The sequence below is a fragment of the Phyllostomus hastatus genome, unplaced genomic scaffold (assembly GCF_019186645.2).
Source record: "Phyllostomus hastatus isolate PE091 unplaced genomic scaffold, TTU_PhHast_1.1 phas_scaffold_182, whole genome shotgun sequence".
Taxonomy (NCBI): domain Eukaryota; kingdom Metazoa; phylum Chordata; class Mammalia; order Chiroptera; family Phyllostomidae; genus Phyllostomus; species Phyllostomus hastatus.
The window spans coordinates 21,790,112-21,810,515 of record NW_025334013.1 but is presented as its reverse complement, the minus strand read 5'-3'; the positions used below and the strand labels follow the sequence as shown (position 1 = coordinate 21,810,515).

The following is a 20,404-nucleotide window of genomic DNA, read 5'->3' as shown; positions in this document are numbered from 1 at the left end:
GCCAACCCAGTATATGGACAGTACCGCCCCTCCCCTGAAGCCAAAGCTGGAGGCCACTTCCGAGAAAGCCAGCATTGGTTCTGGGACTCTGGCCATGGGAAAGCGTTTTCCACTACGCTGACCAGCATGCTGTCCCTGGACCTTACTAAGAAGAGTCCACGTCTTATTTATGATGGGGAAAACAACCCAGAAACAATTGAATTGTTTGACAACAGGAGAATGGCTGAGTAAATTCCAGTATAACCACATATTGGAATGTTGTGCATCCATTTAAAATGCTGTTTATGAGCAGATTCAATATCTCAGGGAGAAGCGCATGTTATAATGTTTACTGAGTTGTTGCAAAAGAACACCAAGAAATGACCTGAGTGGCCATCAGCAGGGGAGTGGTTCAATAAATTGAGATACATCCATGCCGTGGAGTACTACTCATTTGTATACAAAATAAGTTAGAGGTGTATCTACTGAACTGGAAGGGGTCCCTGATGGATTAAGTGAGAAAGCAAGTTGCAGAGAAATGAGCTAAAACTCCAATTACATTTTCGAAACAAAATAATAAAAACTCACCCTTACCGTGTCCATCTGATTGCATGAGAGAGGAGAAGGTTGGGGAAGGGCACACACCTGCCTGCCTGTGAGCCTCAGTTGCTGCGCGTCGGGTGGAAGGGAGAAGGGAGAGCGGCGGGAGATCAGCCTTTCTGTTGCAAGTCTGCCTGTCTGCGCGCGTTACGGGGGCCCACGGCCTTTTGTAATTTGAAGAATAATTTGCTGAGAAAAGAGAACACAAAATTAAATATACATTATCTCACCAGTGTGAAATATGGCATTAGAAAATTAGAAAAAAATAAATGAAAATATTAACAGCAGTTGCCTCTGGAAGGTGAGATTATAATGTTTCCTCTTTTTCATTCCTGCCATTATTTTCCAAATTTTCTAAAATGAAAAAAAAATGTATACATTACTATTGAAAGTATAATGGCCTCCACCTTCTCAGCAGCTGATCTCGCCTTTACCTGCTATAATCCGGCCCCTGGCCACCTCCCCACCTGCCTTTGCTAAGATTCATGTATCCATTCAGCAAAGTTGTTGAATCCTAGGCACTGCGGATGAAGTAGGGACCAGGGCAAAGCTCCCACTCTCCGAGTCCTTACATCCCAAGGGGCCATTTAGGCCTCAGACTGAGCGACCTCAAAGACCCTCATCTCAGCCTCTCTCTAGTGCTCCACGCATCAGGTCACCTTTCCCTGCATCTCAGAGCCCTCTGGGTCTCTTCCCACCATTCTGCTGGCCTCCCTGCCCCCTACTCTGTCATCTTGTCCTTTGTTCTTCATATGCAGAAGGTGTTCCCTGGGGCTCTGTTCTGAGCCCCCTGCACCTGTTTCCTCATCGTTTGCACCCAGATGCTGAGTCAGAAACTGCAGAACTGAGCCAGTCTGAGCCCAGGCAGCAGTCTGGGGTGCTGGGATGGTGGCGAATGTCAGCATCAATGGCTGTCCAGGACACCATGAGGGTAGCCCTGAAGGTGCGGCTCTTGTGGGATCTGTGCTCCGGAAGTACTCGGTGCATCCCTTCAGCAGGGAACTGCCATGTGGTGTATTTGCTTACGTCTAGCCTGTGGTCTGAGCCCATTGTTCATCACAGGTGTAACCCGGAGGAATGAATGCATGCATGCACACACGTGTGAGCGAATGAATGACGTGGTACAGAGACATTACCAGGCAGGGGTTAGAGTGGGAGCTGAGAAGATCAGGGGGTCCTTGCCAGTGAGGGAAGTGAACTAGGGGGACTCCTTTGGAAGTCGTGGAGATGGAAGTCTTATTTCATGGTTACTGTGGGTGACTGCTTTTCTAGTTTCTGGGCTCCTTATGTCTTCTTTCATGAACTGACTTATTCAAGACTCTGTCCAGTCTTTCAGCGGCAATGCTGGCTGTTTTCCTGTCGACCAGTCAGAGTTCTTTCTGCACCAAGGACATTACTTTCTACCTCACATTTTTGTGTGCCTTTTGGTTTTGATTCTGTTTTTCACATACCAGCACAAATACTTTTTGGATAAAACTATCAACCTTATAGTAGCTTTCACATCAATCTTGTAGTGTCTTCCACAGCTTTTATGTTCAGAGAATTACAGTTACAGAATTATTTGCCTATATTTTCTTCTAATCATTTTTTTTTGGCTTCGTTTCTTTTAAACTTATATCCCTTTATTGTGTCTGGAATTTATTTTAGTACGTGGTGTGAGTTGAGGAGATAATTCTTTCCTCAACATTTTTTCTTTACTCATTGATTTTTAGATATTGCCTTACACATACTTCAGTTTATACCTGTATTAAGGCTAATCCTGCAATAACATTACATGTTCTGCCCGTCCACTCTTGGACCATGGCCACACTATTTTCATAAGCATTATTTGATGGTTCTGTTCAGTGTCTTGTAGGATAAGACCACCACATTTACTACCTTTAAAATTTTTGTGTGTAACTCTTTTTCCAGTTATACTTAGGTATAATTTTACTAAATTTAAAACAAGCCATCAGGCTTTTGATCAGAATTGCATTAAGCTTATAAATTAACTTTTCAATACCTTTTCAAAAGGTTAATATTCTAAATTAACCTTGCAGTATTCTTTCCACTCAAGATTATGCTATGTCTCTCCAGCTATTCAGACACCTTTATCCCTCTATGAAAGTTATTTTATACAGTGCCTACATGCTCCTTATTAAGTTTTTTCTATTTATTGCATGCATTTTGTAGTTATCATAAACAATATTTTTTCGTTATATTTTCATCTGTCTTTGGCATACAGAAATGTTTTTGATTTTGTGTATGTATTTTGCATTTGGCTACTTGACTGAAATTTCTTACTAGTTCCAACAACATTATAGTTGATTCTCCTGGGTTTTCTGGGTGTGTTAACACGCCACCTGCAAACCATGTGGGTGCCTCCCCCCCATCGCCTTTCCTCGTGCTGCGTGGGCTCTTACAACAGGCGTGACATCTCAGAGGTGATGGTGGCATTTGTCTCTCATTCCTGATCTCAATCAGGTATTTCACTAGAAGCACGGTGTAGATAATTGTTCTAAAGTGATGCTTTATCACGGTGAAGGAAATAGTCTTTCTCCCGGTCCTGAATGCTTATTTTAATCAGGTTTACATACCTTATTTTATGAAATGCCCATTTAGCATTTGTTCAGAAGAACTTGACTTTTTCTCTTTTACTGGGATATGTTGTGTTAAGGCTTTTCTCAATATTACTCATTTTAAAGGTCAATTGTCCTTTGTAGGTTAATCCCTAACTTTTAAAAAGGGGCTTGAACAAATTAGGTTGAGTCAGTTTATCAGCATCATAGTTAAGAAGGTGGACCTGAAGTGGGCGGCTTACATGCAAATCCCACCTGCGAGTAACGGTGTGCCTGGGCCTCTCCCCTAATTTCTCTTTGCCTCAGTTTCTTGCCTGTAAAATAGGGGTGATATTGATAGTATCCACCTTATAGGGCTTTGGGAGGATTAAACAGGTCAACATACAGAAAGCTGTTAAGAACGCCTAACCAAACACTCACCAAATACAAACAGTATATTAAATTATTGAGAACTTATCACATGCCTGGTACTGAGCTGGATGTGTGGCTGTAAAAATGGGAAAACTCACACACAGCCTGCTTTCTCAGGGAGCATAGATCCTGGCAAGGAGACAGATATTTGTGAAATAATGACATGGAAGCATGGAGGTTTGCTTCTGTAACAAGTGCTACCAAGGAGAGGTTATGGTGCCATGACAGCATGTAATAGGGGGGTTTGACTTGTGATCTGGAAGATAAATATGCCAGGAAGGGAGGGGAGAGCGTTCCAGGCAGAGAAAACACAGCATATGCAAAAGTCCTGTGGTTGTGCAGTGAGAGCGTAGCCGCTACAGAGGACTAAGAAGGGTGGGGTTTGTCTGGAAACTAGTGGACACGAGACTAAGAGGTCTCTAGGAGCCTGACTGTGCAGAGACCCTTGCAGACCTTAAGTGATTTTTATCTTTTGAAGAGCAAAGATGATGTCCCCGCCAGCAGCTTCCCTCCAAGACCAGGGAGGGAGAGCAGCAGACACTCGGGCCCCACCCACATGCCGTTCGTGGGTCAGAATCTACATGTCAGCCTTGTTCCCAGGCAGTGTGCATGCACAGAGCCACCTGAGACCTCTGGCCTGGGAGGAACGTTTCCAGAAGAAGGGTGTTTGTGAACAACAGTGTCAGAGGCAGCTGAGAGAGAACTCTGTTAAAGGAAGACTGAAAAATGCCCACTGGACCCATCAGCGACCTTAGTAGACCTGTTTGAATAGGTCACTGGGACCAGAACGTGGAAGCAACAGGGCTGGAGGGTGAATGGGAAGATGGAAACAAAAATTACAGAGAGGTTGTGTTTTCTAGTAATTGGCTGTAAAGATGAAGACAGAGATAAGGCTGGAGGGAGATATGGAGTGGAGTGGGGAATTGCTTTCTTAGTGATGGACTCTTGAGCACATTTAAAATGGGAAGGTTCTCGTGGAGAGGAAAAGTGTAAGCATAGGTTCGTATTGTGCCGAAGAGAGAACCGTATATAAGGCTCATGAAGAAGAGGAGGGAATTGGATCTTCAGGGCACACAAAAAGATTATGTTGTTGATATGAGCATGTTCAGACCTATAAATAATTTTTAAAAAGTTTTACTTGAGCCAGAGGATATGCCTTGAAGCAAGATCTCAACAGTCTTAGAAATGCTTCCTAGAAGGACAGTTTGCAGCTTCTTTTATGCATTTGGAATTAGGGAACAGGAGGAAGATTCCGGGAAGGCAGGAGAAAGCAAGGCAGGGATGGGATTACTGGGCAATGAGAATATGGGCTCTCTTGAGGCTGGTTTTTCTCCAGAAGAGTCTGAAAAGAGGCATTTCAGAGGTTCATTAAGCACAGAAAGAAGGGGCAAGGCTTGCTTAAGGCAAAGATAAAAACCTTTCATTAAAGAAATTATAGGCCCGAAGCATGGCCACCCAGCATTTAGGAGTTTTTGATCAGATCTCCCTGTGAGGTTACTTTCGGTAGAACCACCCCCCCCACTCCCCGCCGCTTTTTTTGTCGTCCTTAATGTTTAGATCAGAGGAGAGGTGTTCCTCTGCCAGAAGAAGGAATGTCTAGTCTGCGTGGGGCAGGCTAGATGGCTTTGGAACTGGGGATCCCCACGGGTGGCTTCTGTTTTCTGTGGAGAGTGAGAGGAGAGGCCAGGAGCTGAGATGAAAGCCCGGAGACTCAGCGGGCTGGGGAAGAAGGGGGAGGTCTGAAAGCGTCACTCTGGCGTCTAGCGTAGCGGGGAAGTCCACGCTCTGCCAGGCCTGGTTGCCTTTGACGTCCCTGTCTCTGAGCCTCCGGGTCCTACCTCACGGAGCTGTTCTGAGGCTCGGCTGCAAGGATGCACGTTTATGCCGGGCACAACCCTCTCGCACTCCGTGTCGGCCGCCCACCTCCCCCTGCTCTGTGACGAGCGCAGAGCTGGCCCAGGGGAAGCGCTTGGGAAAGCGGGTTCATGAATCTCGAACACAGTGCCCCGTCCCTCTGGAAGCTTGTAGGAGTGCTTCAGCCACACTGAACTGCTCCCTTTCTCTCTCTCAGGCCAGAACTGCACGTTCCAACTGCAGGGTCCCAATGGGACCGTTGAGAGCCCAGGGTTCCCGTACGGCTACCCCAATTATGCCAACTGCACGTGGACCATCACCGCCGAGGACCAGCACAGGATCCAGCTTGTCTTCCAGTCCTTCGCCCTGGAGGAGGACTTTGATGTCCTGTCGGTGTTTGATGGCCCACCGCAGCCGGAGAACCTGCGAACCAGGTACCACCTGCCTTCTTCCCCACAGCAGGCGGCTGGGCCTTGAGCCGAGCTCACTGAGGGGAGGAGCCCACTGGGGTGGAGGATTTATGGTCTTCAGCAAAGACCTGTTTTGATGAGGCCTGCCCCTCAACTCCTCTGCTTTCTTTACATTTCCCTGCTCCCTTCTCCTGCTTAGAAGTGCCTAACAGGCAGGGTTGATGAGTTGGATGCTGGGGAAGACGAGACAGAACACATAAAAGGGTTATAGAGAAATTCAAGTTTTTCTACTGAAAACTGATTTTGTGTGCTTATGGGTATATGTCTGTATATCTGTTGGTGTATATTCTCTGTACACCCAGAAATTAATTTTCTCCCCTCGAACCCATGAGATGAGTTGAAGTGTGCCTTAATAATAATAGTGGCTGTGTCTTGCATCCTGTTAGAAACTATTCATGCTTTGTTGGAATTTGCCTTGCATTGTGTGGCCTCGGCTGGGGGTGTGCAGTCAGAAATTTGGGGTCTATCCTACTCTCTCAAGCCCCATTGTGGTCGATGGAGAGTGAAAAACAACGGAGAAGGTGAGGCTGCTTTCCTGTAACCCTGAGCCGCCTTCCAAGCAGGGGCCGGGGTCATATGGAGGAGGGAGACAGAGGAGGAAGATGCCACCTCTGCAGAAAGGGCAGACTTCCCTGGGGCAAAGGTAAAGGCTCCAGAGTCATCGCTCTCAGGTTCCGTTGACTCTGGCCTGCCCCTGCTCCATTGCAAGCCTTGCTCTAGTCCTGCCAGCCAGGCTCTGGGCTCCCTAGGAAGCCAAAGGGTTGATGGCTCATCAGCCCAGTCCTGAGGAGCTTGGGGTGCTAATTAATGATGCACTAATGAGAGGTTCCCTGCCAAGTCCTTAACCTCAGACTTTGTTTAAGATGCCTGCAGCAGGGTCACAGACAACACTAACAAGGCAGCCCCACCCCTCTTCTCTCGGCCAAGCTGCCCTCTCTGGGCAGTGCAGAGGCAAGGCTGCCAAGCCTGCGGCAGAGGTGGGGCACCCCAACTAGGATTTTCTTTCAGACAAGACTGGATTTATCCGTCTCCCTTGACACTCAGCTGGGTTTGGCACACAGTAGGTGTTCAGTGAAACTTGGGTGAAGGGTCAGGAGTCGCCTTCCCTCATTCATTCCACAGATACTCCACCAATGAGCACCTATTATGTTCCAGACACTAGCCTGGGTGCTGGGGATGTAGCAGTGAGCAAGTCAAGGCCAGTGTCTTCATAGAGGTTATATGCTAATGGAGAGACAGGCCTGGGCTTGAGTCTATGTGAGATTAGAGTTCAAGGACAAGGGGCTGGAGATTAAATTGGGAGATTGGGGCTGATGGATAGTGCTTAAAACCATGAGATGGGATGAGGTCACAGGGGAGTGAGTCCTCACATCAGATGTTGAGCTTCGGTGACACCGTGGAGGGCACCTGCATTGACTTCGATGAATGTTGAATGACTGGTGAAAGATACAACATCCGATCAGGCTGATGAGGTGCTTGGGGTATGGGCAGCTGGGGGCAGACCTTCCAGTTCTGCCTGCTGGGGCAGAGTCCACACGTGGGTGGTCAGACCTCTGTGCTCTGACGTGTGGGTTTGCTGGCTCCGAGTGAAGTGCTGGAAGACTCGCCAGAGTTGGGACTCGCCCGGAAGTGTGGGGATTCATGACCAAGGGAGGGGGTCCTGGCGGGGAAGGCCCTGGCTTGTTGTGTACCTGGCCCCCACACAGCCCCCTCTGGCCAACCAACCATGTTTAGGGGGGAGGCTCCCCAAATCTGTACCTTCACTAAGTCATCCTTGCTTGGGTTCCACTCTGTCACCTTTCTGATCTACTTCAGAAGTAGCCAAGGGCACTCAGGCCCAGCCAGGGCAGGGCTGGAGAGAGTGCCCTGCCTCTCAGCAGCCCCAGAGCAGAGGAGCTCACACCTTGGAGAACGCTCCAGGGGAAATGACCCCGAGGATAATCCAGACAGCATGGAAAATGTGCTCCTTGAAGGTTTTTGGAATGACACTCTTCTGGGTGTGGGCAGGGGATAGCAAGTGTATGTGGTGGGGACCCCCAGGTTTTTGTGAAATTTTTTGTTCACGAAGCAGTTTCTTCATGTATGTTTGTCTAGGAAATCGTCCGTTTTATGGAGATTGTCGAGGGTGTCGGTGCAGAATTGGTCCCCCAGAATGTCTCCATCTCCACGGTGTCTGGGATCACGTCCCTGTTCTCGCACCTGCGCCTGTGCGTGTGTGTTGGTTCTTCTCGCCGGAAGTTTGCCTGTTTGTCTGGTCTTTCAAAAGTTCCAGCTCTGGGGCTTTGTCCGTTTTCTTCTTTCCCTGTTATCTCACTTACTGATTTCTGGTTTTTATCTGTATTCATTCTTTTCTTCCACTCACCCCAGGCTGATATTGCTCTTCTGTTGATTTTGTGGATTGAATTAGTTTCATTATTTCTTGTTTGATAATAAAAACGTTGAGAAGCATTTCCCCCTAAGTACAACTTCGACCGTATCCCATTCGTTTTGATGGAGAGTCGGCATTGTGGGAAGAGTCTCTAATTGCAGTTTTGTTCCTTCCTTGACTCGAGGGTTTTTTTCCTCAAAATTTCCAGTAATTTTTTAGACCTAAAAAATTATTATCCATTTGTATTACATTATGATTAGGTTATGATTTCTACTTTGGAGAATTTGTTCACTTTATTTTCACAGTGTAAAATTATTTTTATGTAACTACTCTATGAGCATTTGAAAAGAACATAGATTCTTTGGTTGAAGGGGAAAATTTTTGTTAGTATAATTTAATTCTTCTAATTTTTATTGTCTAAATGATGTTTGTTGAGGATAAGCAGTGTGTTGTTTTTACATTTTTACTATTGTTTTTGTCAATTTCTCCTTTTATTTCTAAGTTGTTATTTTGTGTGTATATATACATTTTTAAAGATTTTATTTATTTCTTTTTAGAGAGGGATAGGGAAGGAGAAAGAGAGGGAGAGAAACATCAGTGTGTGGTGGCCTCTCCCAAGCCCCCAGTGGGGACCTGGCCCGCAACCCAAGCATGTGCCCCGACTGGGAATAGAACTAGTGACCTCTTGATTCTCAGGCCGTGCTCAATCCACTGAGCCATACCAGCCAGGGCTATTTTATATATTTTGATGTTATACTCTTCAGCATGTATTTTTAAGCTTTAGATCTCCAGAGTGAATTATATATATATTTTGATATAAAAATTTTGTTTATCCCAAATTTTTTGCCTAAACTTCTACTTTTATACTAATATCACTACCTTCATTTTCTTTAGGTTTGCATTCATTAAGTCCCTCTTTGCCAATTCTCTCTTTTTAATATTTCTACACCATTGTTTTAGATGTATCTCCTAGTATAAGATAGAGTGGATTTTTATTTTTAAATCTTTCCTCAGAGTCTTGACTCTTTAACAGGAAAGTTTAATTCTCTCACATCTCTTGGTGACAACTGGTATATTTGCTCTTTTGTGTAATATTTATATAATATTTATGCTTTGTGTTTTTAAACTTCTTACTGTTATTTTTTCTGTTTTCAAGTGTAAGTTTTCTTTGCTTTTTCTGTGGTTTTTATTCTACTAGGTTGAAGTGACTTCTTCAGAACACATTTTAAACTGTATTTCTCTGTCAACATCTTGCCCAGTTGGCCTTTTTCTTCATCAGGTTTTCCCAGCATTGCACCTTACAGAAATTCCTTAGGGACTGCAGCACGTGGGTGTCTGTCTTTTTCCTAGTTTCCAACATGCACATGTGTAGTCTTCCTTTTTGTACACCTTAGGTTATTGCCATGAGAATTTAGGGGGTTAGTTTGAAGGGAAGCTTAACATATTGTCTTCCTTCTCTATCCTGAACTGGACATTTCTCTTAAGATTTTTATTCTTTTTGATGCTATTCTGAGTAGAATTATTTTTAATTTAATTTTATTTTTGAATTATGTATTGATAATATTTAATTATACCTAGAAATTCCATTTATTTTTTAAGATTTCATTTATTTATTTTTAGAGAGAGGGGAAGGGAAGGAGAGAGGGTGAGAAACATCAATGTGTGGTTGGCTCTCATGCACCTCCTACTGGGGACCTGGCCCGCAACCCAGGCATGTGCCCTGACTGGGAATCGAACTGGTGCTCTTTGGTTCGCAGATCCGTGCTCACTCCACTGAGCCACACCAGCCAGGACCATTTATGTTTGTATATTGATCTTGTATCCCACGACCTAGCTGCATTTGTCATTGACAGTTCTAGTGGGGTTTTTTTATGTATCCGTGAATAAAAACAATTCTAGTTCTTTTCCGATCTGGTTGCATTTATTCAAAAACAAGTTTTGCACTAGGTAGAACCTTCAGGACAATAGTGAACAGAAGTAGTGAGAGTGGACATTCTCATCTTGTTCATGGTCTTTAAACACTCAGTCTTTTCCATGAGGTAGGATATTAACTGTAGGGGTTGGTAGGTGCCCTTCTAATGCAGGTGTTGAAGCAGAGGCATTTGGCACAGTCTGGCTGCAGTGTGGAGCCTGCTCCGGGGTGGGAGCCAGACTGGCGACTGCCAGGCCAGGCAGGAGACGGTGGTGGCCTTCCCCAAACAATGAGGAGAGACGGTGCTGAGGATCTGTGTGATGTTATGGGAAAGGGTTATCCCTGGAGTCAAGGGTGGATTTACACCGGTGAGGAGAAAAGATGCTGTGGAGTGGGAATAAGAGAAAGGAGGGGTGGAGGATGACTCCACAGTGTCTGATTTAGAAGCAGAAACCAAGCCAGATCAGCGTGCAGTGAATTCCAGTTTCCAGCAAAATGTGTTCTCATGGCCTACCGGCATGTTTGCTGCACTGGCATTATCCTTCCATCATCCAGCAGAACAGGGAGGTCACCTCCCCTCACGGGGTCTTCGGGGAGACAGTAGTGCACAGTGCAGACAGGCCAGGCTCTCTTCTGCACTTACACCCAGCTCTCTTCTGCATTGATTTGCGCTATGACCTGTGCGAGGTTTGGTCACTCTGAGCCTCATCGATGGAATGGAGGTGACACCGACCTGCCTTACAGGGTTGCTGCACGTGAGCCACCTGTGACAGACCCCTTAGTGCTCTGTAAACGCGATTCACGCTCCCCCGCCCTTCTGTTCCTAGGACCCAGACCCTAGGACTGTTCCAGGGGGCCGTAGTGCCTGTCCTGACACTTCATCTGGGGCTCAGCCATGTAGATTAGGGAACTGCATGAGTGGAGGACAGACCCTGAAGAGGGTCTTGGGGTCGAGCGGAGTCATTCCCTGTGGGTGGCGTTACTGATCCCGTGGTAGCCCCGCAGTGGGGCGGGACCACCCAGGAGGCTGCAGTGGGTTTTTGTCTGCTTTCATCACTCAGTACTTTCTCTGTTTATTGCCGACAACTGGATGGGCATAAGTTTTGCAGTTCTGCTCTTTGTACATTTATAATGCATTTCTCTTTTCCCGTATTTCCAGTACTGACCGTTTTCACTTAATTTATGGAGGCATTCCAGCATGAGGTAGAAGAGTCACCTCCCCACCTCATTTCCCAACCCCGTTCAACTCACCTTTCTCCAGCTGCTTGCCCACGGGTTGTGTTGGGAGCAACAAGCTTCCCTCCTGACTGGACTCTCAGCTCCTTGAGGCCAGGAGTCAAGGCTTCTCCCATGTCTCGCTGTGACAGAGCCGTGAGTGGAATAGACACCTTGCAGGAGGATGGCATGAGTTTGAGTCCCACCTCCTCCCCAGATACTTGCCATTGGCAAGTCACTCTGGCCCTTATCCTCAGCTTCCTCCTCTGAGAAAGGGAGAGCTCTCAGCGATGCTAGGTACGGGAAGCTGCACCTGGCATCGGCCACAAAGAGGTGCCAACGGGCACACTGCGCACAGCTTGTTGTATATGCAGATGCCATTCGTCTCCCAGCGACTCCCTTTCTCCACCAGGAGTTCATAGCCATCTTCTTGAAAGCATCTCACATTTCATCTAGAGCTATTCACAAGCAGCAGCGTCCCAGGGTGCCAGAAGGCAGCGTCTGGCTGGTTGAAATTAAATTTACAATAGGAGCTGATCAGATTCTTCTCATAATGGATCAGAGTGGGAAGTGGGAGCAGGAGCTGGTCCTGAAGGCTGGGAAGGCTGTAGGAGTTTGGAAATCGGCAAGGGAAGAACAAAGAGCCTTTCCAGAGAATGCAGTGTCAGCCCCGCCTGGATGAATTACTGAAACAATCCGTGCGTCTCTGCTTTCGCACAATCAGATGGCCTTTCCGTGCTGGCAGATGTCCGACCGCACTGCAATTTAACGTGGAATGAAGTTTTCTAATGGAACACCAGCGAGCATAATCTAGGAAGACATTGCTAATAAACTGCATTGCTGTATACTGGAAGGTTTATAGGGCCTGGTGATGACTGCACCAGTTAAGCACAGCTAAGCATCCCTTAATTTAGACATTTGGGCTCAAGTTATGGGAAACATGAGAATGCATTCCCTCAATTACTGGCAATGCACATTCTGTCGTCAGCCTAAGGTGCAGTGCAGTGAGTCATTTGGAGCTGGCTGCAGGTTTCACTCAACGGGTGTTAGACACCTGTTTGGAAGTTGTAAAAAAATCGCCAATTTGCCAGATTTACCGTCTTCTTACGAATATGTGTCACCGCAGAAGCCCCTGAAGAGCCTGTTTACTAGGTTCCTTAGGAAGCGTGCCTCGTACGTCAGTGGGGCTGTTCTTGGAGAGTCCTCTCCCCAGAGTTCCTGAAGAACGAGCTCTTGTGGGCAGGAGGTGGCAGGGAGGACCCACAGGGAGGAGAAAGCAGACCTCATTTGGGTCTGAAGCAGAGAAAGGACGCTGGAAAGGACAAAGAAGAAATAATGACATAGGACGCCTGTAACAGGTCAGCCACCATGCTAGACGCAGTCATTCACTCCTTCACTGTTAATTATCCAACCTTTATTGGATGCCTGCCAGGAATGCCAAGTGTTGGGGATACAGCAGTTAACAAGACAGCTTCTGGTTTTAAGGAGCTTTTGATCTCTTAAAGGAGACCGGCAAACAAAGAGGCCAAGATAGTCTGGAATGCCGTGACTGGGGAGCCTGACCCAGCCTTGAGTAGATCTTCGTAGGTTCTGATCCGGGGACCTGGAGTGTCTTTCCTCCGCCCGCCCCTTTGTATCATTCTTCCTGTCTTAACTCACTCATCAGTCCGTCCCCCAGGAGTCCTCTGAGACACCCCTACTTCTCACCCTGGCCAAACCCCCCTGTGACCATAGCTCCTCAGATCACCCCCGGCCACTCTCTATGGCTTTACTCGTGCGTGTGTGTGATAATTTGATTTGTGCGTATTTCCCACAAGACTGTAAGCTTTTTGACTGCAGGGGCTGTTCCTGTTTTCCTCTGCGCTCTATCTCTGGGTCCTGGCCCATAGTAGGTGCTCAGCAAATGTTTATGGAATGAATGAACGAATGCTCGCTGGTGAAGGGATCCCTGATAGGGCATGGAAAGAGGGGTGGCAAGAGTGTTTCAGACCAAGAGAACAGTATGTGCACAGGCCCAGGCGAAAAACAAGAGAAAGGCCAGGGGCTCAATGACAGTGGGTTTGCTGTAGGTGGGGCGTAGTGGGGAGCGGGGGTGCAGCTGGGCCAGATCCCCGGGGGTCCTCTGTGCCACGCTTGGGAGCTGGTGATACGTCCTAAGGGAAGTAGAGGCACACCAGAAGTTCTTAACCAGGCATTACAAGTGTTATCTAATAATCCAACAACACACCCATGAGATGGATGGTATTAATTTTCTTTATGGGGTTTAGTGTCTTAAGTTCTCTAAGCTGCTAAGTGGCTAATGGGTCTCCTACAGCCTGAAACCAGGCTCTCCCCCCCACACCGAGGAACCTGCTCACTGCTTGGGACTCATTTGCATTGATTCTATTTCCTTTTTAAAAATTCACTCCATTTTCCTTGTTAAGCAGTTTCTTTAACGCAGTGGAAGTAACGGGCACTCACTACTTTCAAAAAGTCAGGCAGCGCAGCAGTGTTTCGTGTGGAGAAAAACACGAGTGCCTTCTCGTCCCAGCCTGCTCCCTGGGGGCAACCGCTGCCAACAGTTTGGTGTGTGTCCAATTTCTTTTTAACTACAGATTCATTAAACTGCCCATGAGGCTTATTGGGACATCCATCAGCCCTTTAAAAATTGTTCTGATGAATTAAGTGTAAACTAATTAGAAACATGGATTCAATTACCCTCGAAACACACAAGGGTTTAATAATTAATAGGAAGAGAGCTTGAGGCCAAAGGCATTATGGATTTTATCAAACCCCTAACATCTGAAAAGTAAATATGTTGGATTCATCCTAAACGCTGGCAGATCTGCCGTCCGGAGGCAAGCCTGTCGGTGGGAACTTTGTATTTAATCAGGAAGGTTATCTCCGATTAGCGAGGAGCAGCATCCGCTGGAGAGCGGACAGGCCAAGCCTGCGGGACAGGGCTGCCTGCGACCAGGCAGGGGCCCGTCTGTCTGGATCACTGTGGCTGGCTTTTCTCGCCGTCTTTCACCAGGCAAAGCGTTGGGCGCTCGCCGAGGTTCCCCCTGAGGTCACTGGCGTGTGCTGTGGGTCCGCAGCCTTTGCCGAGCAGTGGGGGGCCGAGGAACACTGCAGGTCCGTGGGAGGGACACTCTGTTTACCCCCTTGAACCATGAGCTGCGATGACTTAGGTGGACCTAGAGGAGGGTTGGGGGGTTGGAATAAACATTTACCTGTTGTGCACCAGGGGTTCTGGGCCATATCTCCTGGAATCCTCACGATTTTCTCAGAGGTGGTAAGTGTCATCTCCATTTTGTTGGCTAAGAAGACTGAGTCACTAAGAAGCTACGTGCCTTGGGGAAGCTCTATTCAAACCCCCTGATTCTGCTTGACACCCAAGTTCACACAGGTTGGCACGGTCATACCAGGGATGAAGGGTTGTGGAAGGGGAGGAAGAAAGGTGTGCCTGGCTTGGGACTTGGGACACCCACTGCAGTGACCTAGGGAGCTGCCATATGTTCCGTCACCTGATGCCAAAGGGTGGGTGTGGACAGACATGGTGGGGGTTGGCATTGGCAGCCGGTGATACACAAAGCCAGGTGGGCCGCAGTGTTGGGGTCCTGAGCAATCTCTCCATTCGCAGTAGGATCCTGTGGTTCAAGGTCGAAGTCTGTTTTTGTAACAAAACCTTACCGTGATCATTCATCAAGTATGCTCGTTAATAGCAGCCAAAATTTAAGGCCCCTTGGAGCCTGAATCTCAGGCCAAAAGGCTGTGCCGCCCACCACCCTCCCCGCGCTGGGTCTTGCCCACAGTGTCACCAGGTGTTGGTCAAAAATGCAACTTCCTGCCCTGGCTGGCATAGCTCAGTGGATTAGCTTGGGCTGCGAACCAAAGTGTCGCAGGTTTGATTCCCAGTCAGGGTACATGCCTGGGTTGTAGGCCATGACCCCCAGCAACCGCACATTGATGTTTCTCTCTCTCTCTCTCTTTCCCTCCATTCCCTCTCTAAAAATAAATAAATAAAATCTTTAAAAAAAACAAAGATGCAACTTCCCCCAGAATGGAGTGGGCCACTCCTCGACCCTCCTCTGCCCCTTTGTTGCAGGTGGCAGCCAATGGGGCTGTTGCTGAGGTTGAGAAAGCATCTGCTTCTTTATCCTCAACCCTTATTCCTTGAACCTTTGGGACACCAGAAAGCGCTGTGCAAGGGCCTCTGCTAACCCTGGCAGGTTTGGACGTGTAATTCTAGACTTTACTCTGTTTCTTCATCAGGGGAAATGGTATCCACATAATACCTACGAAGTGTTGACCTCCTTCTTCCCTTAGAATTAAAAAGAAAAGAAAACCAACCCTCAACTTTTAAGTGAACAGAAAGCCGGTGTGTTTCTTCCTCGGGTGGGTCGGAACTGCCACGAGAGGTGGTGCCCAGCACCAGGCCCAGCGGGAGGAGCCCTGGGTTCCACCCCGGCTCGGCCACTGGTTTGCTGGTGATCTTCACCAAATCCTGTTCCTTTCGGGGCCAGTTCATCTTCTGACTTCTAAATTGAAGACTTAAGTTTAGTGGAACTCCAAAGCTCCTTCCAGCTCTGAGATTACGTGATGAAGTGACACCAGAGAGATGAATGCAGAAGGGCTATAAAATGCTCCTGATCTTCTTGGATTGTGTCTGCCCTGGGCCGTCGCCGCCCTCGGCTGTTCCAGCAGTTCCCCATTTGTCTTCGGCATCACGGTGTATTTCCCGATGGCCCGTTAAGCAGCGTGGCCCAGAAAGCTAACTGTCCACCGCCATCTTTGCTTCTCCTCCACAGCGTCGAGTTGCCCGAGGGAAGCAGCCGCACAGCCAGGGATGCTGTTTCCCAGCCCCCACTCCCCTGCATCTGGGTAGCTTAGTGGTCAGCAGAGAGGGGACAGAAGTAACAGACACCCCTCCCAGGCCCGGCCCAGAAAAGCTCCCCTGTGAACTTCTACTCTACTTTCCCTGGAGACAGGAAATGGGAGAGGCCTGGATGCCTGGATGACTTGACGAAGTAGAACCCACCCCTCCCCCAACTGCCGCTGATTGGCTGGGTTTTACGTAAGTGAGACATGAACTTGTGCACAAGCTTGGACTTCTGAGAGCCCAGGGTTTATCTGTCTTTGTAGCTGGTGTCTCCTTAGGCATTTAGCCCTTGCAAACTCTGAGTCTTGGTATCTAGGAATTTATTTTAGAACCTCGGGGTAGGTGAGGATTCCATAGAGTCCTTTAACTTCCTGGAGTTGACACTTGGTCTTGTTTGCTTTGGGGGAGATGAAGCTCCTGGGTGGTCTGTTCTTTGTGCCTACAACTTAGGTCACTGCCCTAGAGGTGTGATGTATTTTAAAGCAGTTTTGGGGCTCCTGACTTTTGGTGGATTCTTCCTGGCACCAAAATGTGGCTCTGACCGTACTGCTGACCCCCGTCCCGTCCCCTGCAGCCCCAGAGGAGTACACAGTGTGGGGCGGTGGTGAGGAGAGGGGCTTTGGAGCCAGCTGCTGGAGTTCCAGTCCTTGCTGGCTGTGTGGCTTTGGGGAAGTCACTTCTCTCTGAGTCACCATTTCTGTACGACAAAGTTGGAAATAAAGTAACACCCGCCTCGTAGGGAACTTGTAAAGATCCAACTCCCTTACAAGACATAAGATATGTGAAGATGCTGGGTGTGTGGGGAGCACTCGGCAAGTGTTAGTTTTCTAAATCATTCTTGTCCTGTCCAAAGCCCACCTCTTCCAAGGACCTCCGCTCCGGTCCAAGCCAGCGTCACCTCTTGCCTCGATGATCACAGCAGCCTCCTACCTGGGCTCCCTGCTATTATTGCCTTTGCCACTTCCTGTCTACCCTTAATCCCGGAACTACAGGGATCTTTGACTTCTTCACTTGTTAAGCAATACACTTTCAGTTAAAATAAACAAATTGTTTTAGATTTACAGGGAAGTCGTGAAGGTGGCACAGAGAGTTGCTAACATGCCCTCCCCCAGGCTCCCCTGCCATGGCCAGCGTACATTTGTGTGGTGTGTCCATCAGTGTCCATGAACCCGCATGGACATCTTATTCCGATGACCTTAGTTTCTACCTGCTGCCCCTCTTCTGTGCTAGCACCCCACCCAAGGCACCCCATGACGTCCCGTGGTCCTGCCTCCTTAGGCTCCTTTTGGCCATGGCAGTGTCTCCAACCGTCCTCGTGTTTGAGGACTGACAGTCTTCAGGAATGCTGGTCAGGTATTTTGAGTGATGGCCTTTCGTTTGGGATATCGGATGTTTTTATTCCGATTAGACTAGAGCAAAGTGCTTTTAGAAGGAAGACCGCATTTTCATCACATCCTATCAAGGATACATACTATCAGCATGACTTATCCCTGCTGATGTTGACCTTGATCGCCTGGCTGAGGCTGTGAGGCTGTGAGGCTGTGAGGCTGAGCCTTCTCCTCTGTAAAGTTACCCCCGCTCCATACTGCCATCTCTGGAAGGAAGTCAGGGTGCAGCCCACACTGGTGGGGCAGAGGGTCATGCTTCCTCTTCAGGATAGAGTATCTGCATAAATTACTTGGAATTCTTCTGGAGGAGAAACCTGTCTGTTTTCCTCCATTTATTAATATATTTGTGTCAGCATGGATTCGTGGGTATTTATGTTACACTCCGGGTTATAATCCAGTGCTGGTTTGTTTATTTGGTCACTCAGATTGTTGCAGCTTTGGCTGTCGGGAACTCTTGACCCGGCTCCTGTTTCCTTCGAGGTCTCCCCCGTGTTACTGGTTTTTGTTATTGATGTCACTGCGGCTGCTGTTTTACCAAAGCTCTTTGGACACGTGAGCTGTGTTTCCTTTAGTGGCAAAATAGTCTTAGAAACCAAGATCTGGCTCTGGGTGTTCTCTTATTGTTGGGGTCTCACTGTTTCTAGACCCTCCCAGCTGACACAGCCAGGAGGTAGAGGTGTACACACTCACCCATGTATCTGCTCGGACCTGTAAGGTTTATTTTATTTGCGCCCATCTGTATCCATTTTCAGCTAAACACGAGCTTATACTAAAGCTCGCAGCTCTAACCCCTGGCCACATGAATCATTCTAGCTTCCTCCCCTTGCTTATCTGGAACTTTTCTCTCCGACAGTGAGGAACCGGGCTCCCACCACCCACCATCCATCTACTAATTGTTCATGTCCAGGATACATTTATAGTAGTTAAGCTGTAACCCAGTGGGAAATGACATTTTTAACTAGAAAACAGTGATTACGTGCAGTTCCTTTCGCCTTTAGTCTGACATTTTCCACTCGTGGGGAAGGGTGCTTAGATAAGCACCACGGAGAGAACACGCATCAGGGAGCGGGTGTGATGTGCACGGGGTGAGATGTTAACAGGGTGGCCGAGGAAGCTGCCACAAAGAAGGTGACCTTTGAGTAAAAACTTGAAACGAGTTGAGTTTGATGTCTCCCCTACCCCCAGGTGACTCCAGGACACCTGTTGCGTTGGGCTGTATGTCTTACAGGTGTTTCCTTCCTCCGGGCCCAGCAGGCTTTATTGAGGAGATGTACAGGCGAGGAAACATACTCGTTTTTAACTTCCGGCCCACGTGTGGCATCTGTCACCCAGGAGCTGTGCTCACAGGGGTTCCCGAGGTAGCACAATGAAGCAGTGAAGACACATGAGCATTGACTAGTTTGGGCAGTGAAGCCATAGCTCTGATTTCCGACCTCACGATGCCCCTCCGCGCCCTGGAGCCTGGCCACGCAGCGTCTTCCGTCCTGCTCAAAAGAGAAAATGTTTTCGCAAGCTTGTACATAGGTGAGCTTCTCTGCACCCGACAGGGGCTTCCCCTGTCCCTCCTGATTCCCTCCTCCCCATGGCCACTGCCACCTTCATCCCTTAATGAGAGTGGCGGCCTCATCGAGCGGCCTTAACAAGGAAGGAAATCTGTAGGTTCGCTCCCCCTTCCCTATTCGATTGTGTCCCCCAGGGCGCTCAGCTAGAGATGCGCGGGCCGGTGGGTAGAGGCACATCCAGCCTCTGTCTTCTCTGGTGTCCTGCAGTTGCATCACAGACACGGTGGGCCTTAGACGTGTGAACTCTGCGCAGCAAAGGGCAAAGGTGACAGACCTTGCCTCCAGCAGCCCAGCTGTATGGCCGTATTCCAGTCATCACAGGACTTTGTCACGGTCCGTAGATAAATCCAGAAAGTGAGAAATCTGCGAAGGCTCCTGGTAGGTGGGGGAAGGGAGGCGAGAGGAGGTTTTGCAGACCAGGGTGGGTTTGGAATATCCACCAGCTCCAGGGCTCTGCTCTTTAAGTGCCCACTGTTGCTCCTCCCAATTCTGTTTGATCGTGTAAGCTTCCCAGACGCATTGTACGATTCACCTCTCTGAGGAGGCCAACAGGTGTTTTTGTTCTGTCCCACACTGCAGAGGACAGGGCTGGGTTCAGTGCTAGGAGTAAGCACAGAGTCAACAAGAGGTGGCCCAGTTCTCAGGAGCCCTTCTCCGAGCAGTGCTCTCCAGCCACGTGGGCTGCTGGTCCAGGAGTGGTGGGTGGAGGAAGGCAGCCAGAACAAGGAGCCAGTGGTCCGAAAGGGCACCTGTGGGTGAGAGGGACCCTACCACAGGTGCGGTTCCTCTTCCGCAGCCTCCCCCACCCCATACTGGAACTTACCTGAACTCGGGCAAAAGGGAAAGGAGGAGGATGGACTAATTGTCTTCTCTCCACTGCACTGCTCCCTCCACTTAAGCTGGGTGAAGGCCACAACATGGCAGATGACACACAGAACCCTGAAGGAGTGGGTTCCTTCTATTTTGGAGTATGTAGAAGAGTAAAGATTTTCTTTAATTAGATAGTGCCGGATAGATTTAATTAAAGCTTCAAACCTGCAATTTTCTTTGTTTGATTGATCAGTTGGTGCTGATTGCCTGGAGTAATTATGAAGGGGGAGGTGGCGTTTTCAAAGTCTGGTGGCGATAAGAAGCAGATTGAGTCACCTCCTGGATACTCGGTCGTCAGGACGGATTCCGAAAAGGTTTCAATCACACAAACGTTTGTTAGCTGGTCAAGTGAAAAA

General features: G+C 48.3%; 1 protein-coding gene across 2 annotated transcripts in view; it reads left to right on the top strand.

Annotated features, from left to right (window-relative positions):
* CSMD2 (CUB and Sushi multiple domains 2) overlaps positions 1 to 20,404 on the top strand; it is a 550,409-nt gene that overhangs the window by 50,484 nt on the left and 479,521 nt on the right. For both annotated transcript variants that reach the window (XM_045858971.1, XM_045858969.1), the window contains exon 2: positions 5,620 to 5,836. In XM_045858971.1, the coding sequence (XP_045714927.1) occupies positions 5,620 to 5,836 (217 nt within the window). The remainder of the gene's footprint in view (positions 1 to 5,619; positions 5,837 to 20,404) is intronic.